This window comes from Phocoena phocoena, chromosome 14 (genome assembly GCF_963924675.1).
Source record: "Phocoena phocoena chromosome 14, mPhoPho1.1, whole genome shotgun sequence".
Classification (NCBI taxonomy): domain Eukaryota; kingdom Metazoa; phylum Chordata; class Mammalia; order Artiodactyla; family Phocoenidae; genus Phocoena; species Phocoena phocoena.
In genome coordinates this window covers 31,163,699-31,175,981 of record NC_089232.1, presented here as the reverse complement: position 1 = coordinate 31,175,981, position 12,283 = coordinate 31,163,699, and the positions used below count along the sequence as shown (strand labels likewise).

Here is a 12,283-nt window from a genome sequence, read left to right as displayed (position 1 = left end):
TTGTGCCTTTATGCAGGGCTGAATCACTTCTCTCTATCCTCACCCAGGCAACTCATAAAAAAAAAAAATAGCCTCTGAGCTCCTCACAGGCATAGCTCACACCAGGAAAAACTGGGAATCCCCAAAAAGATACAAATAGGGGGTGACCATGCAACAAAGTTACCTGAGGGGTTTCTTGAAATAACAAGCCCACTTAAACGTCCAAATAGCATTTAAATTCAAAACCCTGACTTAGAGAAAAATTCGGAAATGTGCTCACCAATAACTGTATCAGGTCTGGATTCCATCCTCAACACTGTGTGACCTTGAATTAGTCACTGCACCTCTCTGGCCTAAGTGATTTCATCTGCTAAAAAAAAAGAGAGATAAGACGTACCTCACAGGGTCATTGTAAAAATTAAAGACATTATGCAGTAAAATGGCTAGCACAGGATCTGGCACTGGTAAATGCACAGTAAATGTCTGTCCCTTCTAGCCTCCAAGTCAACAACTACGGCAAACTGAGGTTCACTGGCCAGCTCATAGGTATCCCAGTCGCTTCATGGAAATTGCCTTCTTTTAAAAGAAGCTTTATAATACCATTTCTTTACCTCTTTAGCACAATAGCCTATTCTAGAAGTCTAGGAAAGAAATAATTTCCCATCTCATTCTTTACAAGTAGTGATTCCTAAATGTTTGGTACTGAGGGCCCAAATTATGCATTGGTACTGCCCCCCCCCATCCATTATTAAACGAAATGAGCGAAAGACTCGGTATGATGACTACATTTTACAGTTATTTGCGTTCCCGTTTCAAATTAATGAGAGAAATGTATTAAAATTCCCCCGCTGAGGCTGGGACCAGCCCGCGGGGTTTCAACCCAATCTGGTCAGCGCACTCGCTGCGCGGGGAAGGCCCCGGCTCACGGGCGGGAGGGGGGAAACGGGGGGCGGCCGCGTTCTAAAGCTTTCAGCCCGACTCGTTGGCGACGAATATAGGCCACGTGTCGCCATTTTGTGTTCAGGAAACATGGCGGCCACCCCCACGGGAAAGAAAGGGGGGGGGAAGGACCGCCACGTTAGCCGCTTTCCCTGAAGGATCCTGAAGCACCCCGCGCACTCGGCCTTTTCTGTCTGGCTCAGCCGAAGAAAAGGGGAAGGGGCAGAAATCACAACTGGCGCCCCAAGGGGCCCAGAGACCTTTCTTTACCGGGAGGAACGCGCGGCTCCACACACGGCAAGAAAGGCCCTCCAAGATGGCGGGCCCTGTTGGGGGCCGCCCCCGGAGAGCGTGGGCGCCGTGGCTGCACCGAGCGGGGAAAGGGCCGAAAAGCAGCAGCGGGAGAGTAACTCGCGCAGGGAAAACCGCAGGAGCTCCCCAGGGCAGGGGTAAATGCGGTCCCCCAAGATGCACGCCATTGTGTTAAATGTCTGACGAGGCGGCAGCGACTAAAACGACACCGCGCAGGAGGTGGGGGTTCTGCAGGTTTAACGAAAGAGAGTTGCAAAATGCAGACAAAGCATTATGTAAATGGACGCCATTCTCTTTATGGCCATGTTTCTAGCACTTCCCAGAAACCATGAGCAGAGCCGTGACTTTGACAGCGGCGCGTGGTGGGTTTTGGTCTTTCTCCCAACCGACCACCGCCACGGGGCCGAGGCGGGGGTGGGGGCTGGCGTGGGGCGCCCCGACGCCGAACATGAAGGGGCCCCACGTGCCCGCCCGGGCGGGCGCCCGCCCCGCAAGCCTCGCCTCGCCGCCCCTCCCCCCCGGAAGACCGCGGCTGCCCCTCCCGTCCTCCCCACACCCTCACGCACGCGCTCTGGCCGCCTCGAGCGCATGTTTTAAATCCGCGGCGTCCTAGCATCCGCCTGCAGTTATCGCCGGGGCTGCCCGTGTCACTCCGCGCTTAAACCGCTTTTGTAGGGCGGGAAAATAATGTGTCGCCTCCGCGCAGAACACTACCGTTTCCAAACATCTGCCGGCGCCTCTGGGGTTAATAAAATACATGTTCGTTTTAAAACTTTGCCGGAATCACAGCTTCTGCCTACCGGGGCTTTCTTTTCAATGCTAGGCTGTTAAAAGTGTATTTTAAAAACTACTCTATGGGGGTTGGCGCAATCTTGTGACCTAAAAAGGACGGGTCCTCATTTTTTTTCAAGGGGTCCTGCGCAGCAAGCACTTCCGGGGTCAGAGGGTACGCGGGGTTGAAAGCGGGCTTCCCGCCCCGCCCAGACCGCCGAGGCTGCCGCCGGAGTCGCCACCGCCGCGCCCTCGCCCACCCGCCCGCCCGCCGCTCCCGGCCCCGCTCGCCCCCTCCGCCGCCGCCGCCCGCCCCTGCGACGACGCCGCGGCCTCCCGCCCTCGCCCGCTCGCTCCCGCGGCCCTCGCTCGCCTCGCGCCGGCAGTTTTGGGCCTACACCTCCCCTCCCCCAGCCAGCCACCAAAGACTTGACCACGTAACGAGCCCAACTCCCCCGAACGCCGCCCGCCGCTCGCCATGGATGCCGGTGTGACTGAAAGTGGACTAAATGTGACTCTCACCATTCGGCTGCTTATGCACGGAAAGGAAGTAGGAAGCATCATTGGGAAGAAAGGGGAGTCGGTTAAGAGGATCCGCGAGGAGAGTGGCGCGCGGATCAACATCTCGGAGGGGAATTGCCCGGAGAGAATCATCACTCTGACCGGCCCCACCAATGCCATCTTTAAGGCCTTCGCTATGATCATCGACAAGCTGGAAGAAGATATCAACAGCTCCATGACCAACAGCACGGCGGCCAGCAGGCCCCCGGTCACCCTGAGGCTGGTGGTGCCGGCCACCCAGTGCGGCTCCCTGATTGGGAAAGGCGGGTGTAAGATCAAAGAGATCCGCGAGAGTACCGGGGCCCAGGTCCAGGTGGCGGGGGATATGCTGCCCAACTCCACCGAGCGGGCCATCACCATTGCTGGCGTGCCGCAGTCTGTCACCGAGTGTGTCAAGCAGATCTGCCTGGTCATGCTGGAGACGCTCTCCCAGTCTCCGCAAGGGAGAGTCATGACCATTCCGTACCAGCCCATGCCGGCCAGCTCTCCAGTGATCTGCGCGGGCGGTCAAGATCGGTGCAGCGACGCTGCTGGCTACCCTCACGCCACCCATGACCTGGAGGGACCACCTCTAGATGCCTACTCGATTCAAGGACAACACACCATTTCTCCGCTCGATCTGGCCAAGCTGAACCAGGTGGCAAGACAACAGTCTCACTTTGCCATGATGCACGGCGGGACCGGATTCGCCGGAATTGACTCCAGCTCTCCAGAGGTGAAAGGCTATTGGGCAAGTTTGGATGCATCTACTCAAACTACCCATGAACTCACCATTCCAAATAACTTAATTGGCTGCATAATCGGGCGCCAAGGCGCCAACATTAATGAGATCCGCCAGATGTCCGGGGCCCAGATCAAAATTGCTAACCCAGTGGAAGGCTCTTCTGGTAGGCAGGTTACTATCACTGGTTCTGCTGCCAGTATTAGTCTGGCCCAATATCTAATCAATGCCAGGCTTTCCTCTGAGAAGGGCATGGGGTGCAGCTAGAACAGTGTAGGTTCCCTCATAACCCCTTTCTGCTGTTTTCCCATGATCCAACTGTGTAATTTCTGGTCAGTGATTCCAGGTTTTAAATAATTTGTAAGTGTTCGGTTTCTACACAACTTTATCATCCGCTAAGAATTTAAAAATCACATTCTCTGTTCAGCTGTTAATGCTGGGATCCATATTTAGTTTTATAAGCTTTTCCCTGTTTTTAGTTTTGGGTTTTTGGGTCATGAATTTTATTTCTGTTTGTCGATAAGAAATGTAAGAGTGGAATGTTAATAAATTTCAGTTTAGTTCTGTAATGTCAAGAATTTAAAAATTAAAAAGTGGATTGGTTAAAAAATGCTTCATATTTGAAAAAGCTGGGAACTACTATCTTAAACTCTTTGTTGGTGCATTTCTTTTCTTCCCTTCTAGTGTTAGGCTTTTGTAGGGAGAAGGGTGGGCCCGTCCATGGTATTTTCTCCAGCCCTTTTCACCTTACGGGTAAGATTCCATTCCCTTTCCATCCCAACAAAGGAACACGGCAGGCTGGGCCTGCTTTGGGACGTCTGCGGAGACAGTGGGGGTCTCTTGGAGAGTGACATCCCTCCAGCCAGGTTCCAGAGAGAGGCCTCTGCCCATTTCTCTGGTAGAAAACATAAGGGGTTTCTCAGATGGGAAAAGTATGCCCACTCGGTAGGACCTCTGATGAATGGCAGTGTGTCCTCTAGTCCCACCAGCCCCGCCCTCAATCTCACGTGCAAAACTCTTAGCCAGGAACAAAAAAACGTTCTGAGGTGGGAGGAGCCTGGGGGACCCAGAGAAGAGGTGGGGGAGGGAAGGGCTGGGCTGGGGGGGGAAGGGAGGGGCTGAGGTGGGGGAAGGGGAAGGGAAAGAGGCTGGGTGGGTCTAAGGGCTTGGGAGAGGGTAGCTGCTACACGGTGGTGGTAGGGATAGGGGGCTTGGTTGGGTAGCAAGACTGAATGGGGGATGGTAGCAGCGGGGCGCATGTGTCGCGCGTGCACCTGTGGCAAGCGGCCTGTCAAGAGGATGTTATTACACCTGCCAAGTGGCTACCCAGAAACAAAGGAGGCCAGCTTCTAATTCTCCTGCTGTGTGCAATGTTTAGAGAAATCATTGTACCAGGAAATAATTCTGCCTAAATGGGGCAGTCCACACAGGCAGGAATGTTAGGCTGATCATTGACAACCGCCTAGGAATGACCTCAGTGTTTAAAAATGCAGATTCCTGGGTCCCACCCCAAATCTAATCAGAAGACTGCATTTTCAGCAAAACTCCAAAAGGTCCTTAGATGTGAGTGCCACTGATTCTCTTCACCAGTGGAGTAGGAAGATCTTGCTGTAAAGGCCTAGCAGCCTCATGTCAGCCAGTGGGTCTAGGCTGAAACTGATGAGAGAAGAAAATTTTTCCACCATTAGGCAAAAACACTAGAAACAGCAGATTAGGACAATAGACGATTAGGTGCCAGAGTGTGTTGTTCAAACCAGGCACTGTGGGAGATCACCAACAGCAGAAATTCCTGTGGGAGGGGAGTATTAGCCACCATAAATATTTGTTGAGGTTTCTTCTCCACAGGGCATCTGCTCCTTTTTTTTGGAGGTACAGACCTAGTTCCGAGGGTCCCTGGAGGTAAGATTGGCGTTTACCATGTGCTTTATACCCACTGCAGAGTCAGGCAGTTAGTCCCTGAAGGGAGCCCAAGTCCTGGAGTTAAACCTGAATTTAAATTTGAATTCTGCCACTGTGGCCTTGGGCAAATTAAGTTCTGTATAAAATGGAGGTGTTGAGGTACACATCTGGGCTTGTGAAAGAAAAAAAAAGCGTGTGTAAAACAGAACAGTGCTTATAACACAGTAAACTTCAATATACTTTAGATTGCAAAAAGCCAAAGGCCCATTTCTGCCCCCAATGTCTTCGGGCAGAGAAATATTGAAAGAAAGCAGTGTGTACTAAATGATAAGCTGAGAGAAGACAGTTGTCTTGAGGAGCCAGGATAGGTAAGGGAGACACTAGTGAAGACCCAGCAATGGGTTTGATGTCTTCTGGAAATAATGAGCACAAATAAGTTTGTGTAGAGTAGAGCAGGAGGGGATAATTAGGTTGGACCCTCAAACACCACGTTGAATGGTTTGTGAGATATCCTTGAAACTTGCTGGGGGAAGTGGTTCCAATACCCTATAAAAAGTAGGCCTCAGGGCTTCCCTGGTGGAGCAGTGGTTGAGAGTCCGCCTGCCGATGCAGGGGACATGGGTTCGTGCCCTGGTCTGGGAAGATCCCACATGCCGCGGAGTGGCTGGGCCTGCGCGTCCGGATCCTGTGCTCTGCAACAGGAGAGGCCACAACAGTGAGAGGCCTGCGTACGGCAAAAAAAAAAAAAAAAAGTAGGCCTCAAATTTTCCTCAAACCCCATCCCCACCCCTTAAAAGGCAAAGCTGGCAATAGTATGTAAAATAATGATTTAGGCAGCAAGGATGGATAGGATAGGATGGGAAGAATGGCAACTTGGAAAGAATAAAGGCAGGAACAGCAGTTAGAAAACTACCTCAGGTAAGTAGGTTCTAATATTGGTTGGGAAGCGGTATCAATAGAAGTGCATATAGAAAGGGACCAATGCAAGAGAGATTGAAACTGCATGAGGCCAGAGAAAGAGCTGTAAGGAAGGGGAGCAGTGAATTCAGACGTGGTGACTGGAGTATTTGCAGGCAGAAATATTCAACAAGTAGCTTGAAATAGGAGACAAACTCTGAAGGGAAATCAGAGCTACAGGGAGACAGGTAACAAGAAGAAAGGGCTAGAGATTGAGCTTTGGGGTATAAGCTGGGGGTAAAGGGACCTAGTCAAATTGTTCACTGTATCTCTAGTGCCTGTCACCATACCTGGCATACAGCAGAGGCTCAATAAGTATTTGTGGAATAAATATAGAGGAAGCAGCCAATGAAGAAGGAATAGTCAAAGCAGCAGAAGTAAAACCAGGATAGCACCCTTGAGAGTAGTCAAGGAGGAAAGTTTCAAGGCCAGTGGAATGACAATAATGCAGCAATTGTGAGATTTAACAGGTTTGATTGAACATCTATGTGCAAACATAGATTTGAACTAAAACTTGAAGTTTTGGTACAGTTGGGAGATGTGTAATAGTCCATTGTAGTTAGAGCATGTTACTTGGTAAAGGGAGGGAAGGGGAGGGGGAGGAAGCCACAGAATCATTTGAGGCTAAATTATAAACAGCCTTGAATGCCAAAATAAGGGTTTGAGCTTTATCTTGAAAACCAGTCGTCTCCAAACATTTTCTTAAAGTGTACCCCTTCTGTAAAAAGCCTTTAGCATATACCCTTATTACATGCTCATTTATTTATAAATTACGCGTATGTCTATAGTCATGCTTTTTTATAAACTATATACATAATATAAAGCATAATTCTAAATATTATGTATATTAGAAAACATAAAAAACTTAAATGTTAACAGTTAAGATAAAAACAAACAAATCTAATTTCTAATAGTTTTTTTTTTTACTCCCTTTCCCCCCATTCATTTTAGAGATTAAAGGGGATACCGGAGAAGACAATTTCAACGTCCTGAGTATCCTTAGGGAGCAGAATTTCAGAAATATGGGGAAAAGCAGGAGGGGAGGGCCTGGGGGCTGAGGAATGGAGACAGGAGTATAGATGGCTCAAATACGTGGTACAAAGGAGAGAAAGAAACAGGACAGTGACTTGGGGGAGAACTGGGGGAAAGGTTTTTTGTTGTTTTGTTGTTTTTGAAAGGAATCTCACTAAAGGCAGAGTAATAAGGAAGCAATGGAAAGCTAAAAATAAAAGCTACAGGTTTAAGAAGACTGTAAATAGAAGAGGGCATTGGAGCAGTGACTATCAGTTGCCGGGCCAGTTTGACTACTAGAGTTAAATTCACTTTGTCCCCTCTCTTATGGGGACTTGCACTTCAAGACTCCTCCCCTTTCTCTTGGCTACCCCAAGCAGTGAACCACATACGGTCCAGCATCGCTGGGCCTGTCATCTGCGAAAAGGCAGCACCCAGCCAAACATATACGTAGGCAGTCACCACCGGAGAAGCTGTCCACTGCCGAGTCCTCTGTCCACCTTGCTTGGCCTGGCCACCTGAGGATTCCAATCTGACCACATCACTCCCCTGCTTAAAGCCCATCAAGTCTCACCTCTACCTGTGGTCTACAAAAGAAAATCCAAACTTCTCAGCAGAGTTTCCAGACCCTTCAGGATCTGTTCCCACCAACCTCACCAGTGCAAAGACTGCTAGTCTCTTGCAGTTCCCCAAAGTCATTCTGTTTGGGCATCCTTGCATTTGGGAAATCATTGTTTCTTCGTAATTCTGACCCTGGCTGTCTTCTTCATTACCTGCCTGGGGTTCTGGGGTTCCTGCTCTTGAGCATCAAAATTCTGCAAGGAAAATTATACTCTGCTGGGTTCTTGGTTCAAAGACCTGAGTTCCAGTCCTGGCTCTAAGTGACCAGGGACAAATTGCTCCCCCTTCCTGGGTCACAGTCCTCCCTCGGAGCTAACTGGGTAAGATAATATCCATGGCTGCTTGGGAAATACTGCCTTCGTGGGCACCCAACCCTGCTTCTGCCTCCTGCGACAGGGCTGACTTTTGACACACAGGCCCTCTGTAAACACTCTAAGAGAGAAAAACGGAAGTTAACAAAAAACTGGCAGCAGCAAGCCCCAGCTTGGCATTTTGGGTAACTATTCAACCAGGGCTTGATTGAGGAGGAAGCAGAAAGGAACTACCAGAGAGATTTGCTATGAATATCCCTGAAGGTGCTGTCCGCTTTAGACTTTCTGGGGAAGAGGAGAGGGCAGTAGAGGAAAAGGCGAAGGGGGCATGCCAGAGAAGGTTACATGCGGGCAGGCGGAGATAGGCCTCCAAGCAGACCCAGGCCCCGTCCCCCTGCTTCCCCTGCTCTTAGGCCCTAACAGTGAGGGCTCTGTGAGATGGCTCTGGCTCCCCTGAGTGCCCCCTGGACCCATGTCCACTAAAGTAGGGAGAGGGTAACTATAGCTGCCCCCTTCTCCTCCCAGCAGCCAATTAAGACTCCAGACATCTGCCACGAGGCTGAGTCCACCCTGGTGGGGAGTTGAGGCAACTAACTCTGCTTCAGTGACAGCAAACACATTCCCCAATTACTCACTCAGGTGGTGGAAGACCCCAAATTGCTTACTCCCTGAGCCATTCGACCATAGCAAGGAGACAGATGAACTTTCTTAAACCTGCCTGCATGTAGATGAAAACCCATGCCTTCATTTGTTAGTTTACCTCTATTTCAGAAAACATTTTGAGGGCTTGCTCAGTGAGCCCTTAAGAGAACCTTCTCCCACTGGCTCCTGACAGGACGTCAGTGAGGTCAGATGTGGTCATTCCACAGCCTGCAACCTGAGCCACTCAAGCAACATCTCCAGGACTGGCTAACATTTATCAAGAGCTTGCTATGTGCAAAGCACTGTTCTAAGCACTTTAAATGAATTAACTCCTTGAATCCACAGGGCCCTATGAGGTACAGTTATTCTGATGCCACTTTACAGGTGAGAAAACAGGCACACTGCAGTGAGGTGACTTGTCCGAGCTTACAGAGCCAGTGGGAGGCAGAGACAGTATTTGAGCATGAGTAATGTAGCTCCCAAGCTGCTTTCTAACCACCATTCTGGACTGTCCCACTAGGCCGGAAAAACTGCCCTGGGAGAGCCTAATCGTTTCATTTTGTCTTTAATAACTTTTATTGCCCAATCTTTCAGTTAACACAGCAATACATATTTTTGTAGAACATACATAAATAGATAATACATATGAAAATCCATATTGTTACATATTGCTAACTAGAAGTTAACATCCTCTAGTCTTTTGTTTTACATACTACTCTTTTAAAGTAGCAAATATAGGGTTTCCCTGGTGGCTCAGTGGTTAAGAATCCGCCTGCCAATGCAGGGGACACAGGTTCAAGCCCCAGTCCAGGAACATCCCACATGCCGTAGAGCAACTAAGCCCGTGCGCCACAACTACTGAGCCTGCACTCTAGAGCCTGTGAACCACAGCTACTGAAGCCCGTGCGCCTAGAGCCTGTGCTCCGCAACAAGAGAGACCACCGCAGTAAGCCCGCGCACTGCAACAAAGCGTAGCCCCCGCTCACCTCAATTAGAGAAAGCCCGCGCACAGCAGTGACGACCCAACGCAGCCAAAAAATAAATAAATTTATTTTAAAAATAAAAAAAAAAGTAGCATATATATACTATCCTTTTAAAAATGGATATACTCTACACACTAACTTGTATGCTACTTTCCTTTTTATTAAATTGAGATATCATTCGTATACCATAAAATTCACCGTTTTAAAGTGTACAGTTTCGTGGGTTTTAGTATATTCACGAGGCTGTGCATTCATCACCACTATCTCATGCCAGACGTTTCACCACCTCAAAAAGAAACCCATACCTGTTACCAGACACTCCTCATTCCTCACACACCCCATCTACCCTATTCCTTGGCAACCAGTAATCTACTTTCTGACTCTATGGATTTGCTTATTCTGGACATTTCATATAAATAGAATTATATAATATGTGACCTTTTGTGTCTAGCTTCTTTCACTTAGCATGGTGATTTCAAGCTTCATCCATGTTGTCACACATATCAATACTTTGTTCCTGGGCTTCCCTGGTGGCGCAGTGGTGGAGAGTCCGCCTGCCTATGCAGGGGACATGGGTTTGTGCCCCGGTCCGGGGGATCCCGCGTGCCGCGTAGCGGCTGAGCCTGCGCATCCGGAGCCTGTGCTCCGCAGCAGAAGAGGCCACAGCAGTGAGAGGCCCGCATACCGGAAAAAAAAAAAAAAAACAAACTTTGTTCCTTTTTATGACTGAATATATTCCACTGTATGGCTATAGCACAAGTTGTTTGTCCATTCATCAGTTGATAGGCATTTGAGTTGTTTCCACTTTTTTTTTTTCCACTTTTTGGCTATTATTAATAATGCTGTCATGAACATTCCTGTATAAGTTTTTGTGTGGACATAGGTTTTCATTCCTCTTGAGTATATACCTAGGAGTAGAACTGGTGGGTTATGTGGTAAATCTGTTTAACTTTTTGAGGAACTGCCAAATAGTTTTCCATGGGGGCTGCACCATTTTACGTTCCTGCCAGCAGTGTATGAGGGTTCCAGTTTTTCTACCTTCTTGCTAATGCTTGTTAGTTTCTTTTTTTTTTTTTTGGAGTCATCCTAGTGGACATGAAGTGATACCTCATTGTGATTTTGGTTTGGATTTCCCTAATGATTTGCATTTCCTTCACTGAGAATTTTTTCTTGTGCTTATCAGTCATTTGAATATCTTCTTTGGAGAAATGTTTATTCAAATACTTGGTGCATTTAAAAAGTTAGGTTATCTTCTTGTTGAGTTGTAAGATTTCTTTTTTTTCTTTTGGCTGTGTTGGGTCTTTGTTGCTGTGCGCGGGCTTTTTCTCTAGTTGCGGCGAGCGGGGGCTACTCTTCGTTGTGGTGCACGGGCTTCTCACTACGGTGGCTTCTCGTTGTGGAGCACGGGCTCTAGGCGCTCGGGCTTCAGTAGTTGTGGCGCACGGGGCTTAGCTGCTTTGCGGCATGTGGGGTCTTCCCGGACAAGGGATCGAACCCGTGTCCCCTGCATTGGCAGGTGGATTATTTTTTTTTAAATAAATTTATTTATTTATTTTTGGTTGCGTTGGGTCTTTGTTGCTGCACGCAGGCTTTCTCTAGCTGCGGTGAGTGGGGGCTACTCTTTGTTGCGGTGCGCGGGCTTCTCATTGTGGTGGCTTCTCTTGTTGCTGAGCACGGGCTCTAGGCGTGCAGGCTTCAGTAGTTGTGGCACACGGGCTTCCGTAGTTGTGGCTCGCGGGCTCTAAAGCACAGGCTCAGTAGTTGCAGCGTTCGGGCTTAGTTGCTCCACAGCATGTGGGATCTTCCCGGACCGGGGCGCAAACCCATGCCCCCTGCATTGGCAGGCAGATTCTTAACCACTGCACCACCAGGGAAGTCCCGTAAGAGTTCTTTATATATTTTATATACTAGAATCTTATCTCATAGATGACCACAAATATTTTCTCCCATTCTGTGGGTTGTCTCTTAACTTTCTTGATAGTGTCCTTTGAAGCATAGAAGTTTTTCATTTTGTTTAATTTTTTTTTTTAGGCCGCACGTCACATGGCTTGTGGGATCTTAGTTCCAGGGCTCGAAACCAGGCCCTGGCAGTGAAAGCTCCGAGTCCTAACCACTGGACCTCCAGGGAATTCCCAAAACGTTTTTAATTTTGATGGAGTCCAGTTTATTTTTTTCTTTGTTGTGCTTTTGGGTGTCATATCTAAGAAACCATTGCTTAATCTAAGGTCATAAAGAATTATACTAATGAAAAAAAAAAAAAAGAATTATACTAATGTTTTCTTCTAAGAGTTTTATAGTTCTACCTCTTACCCTATAAAACTCTTAAAACATAAGTATAAATCTTCATGACCTTAGATTTAAGCCTTTGATCCATTTTGAACTAATTCTTTTTTTTTTTTTTTGCCCATGTGCCCTGCATTGGCAGGTGGATTCTTAACCACTGCGCCACCAGGGAAGCCCCTGAATTTGTTTCTTTTTTTTTTTTTTTTTTAATTAATTAATTAATTTATTGCTTTACAATGGTGTGTTAGTTTCTGCCTTATAACAAAGTGAATCAGTTATACATATACATATGT

General features: G+C 48.1%; 1 protein-coding gene across 2 annotated transcripts; it reads left to right on the top strand.

Moving 5' to 3' along the window:
* Positions 1 to 2,287: 2,287 nt before the first annotated feature.
* PCBP1 (poly(rC) binding protein 1) lies at positions 2,288 to 3,893 on the top strand. Of its 2 annotated transcripts, XM_065890873.1 has the most exons (2): positions 2,480 to 2,983; positions 3,140 to 3,550. In XM_065890873.1, exons 1-2 carry the CDS (start codon positions 2,480 to 2,482, stop codon positions 3,548 to 3,550), a joined length of 915 nt encoding a protein of 304 aa, XP_065746945.1. The 2 variants fall into 2 exon arrangements, with proteins under 2 accessions (XP_065746944.1, XP_065746945.1); XM_065890872.1 differs by having other exon boundaries at positions 2,288 to 3,893.
* The last annotated feature ends 8,390 nt before the right edge of the window (positions 3,894 to 12,283 follow it).

Bases quoted from the DNA above. Each gene is read 5' to 3' on its own strand.
- PCBP1 (XM_065890872.1), top strand. From the start codon at position 2,480: ATGGATGCCGGTGTGACTGAAAGTGGACTAAATGTGACTCTCACCATT.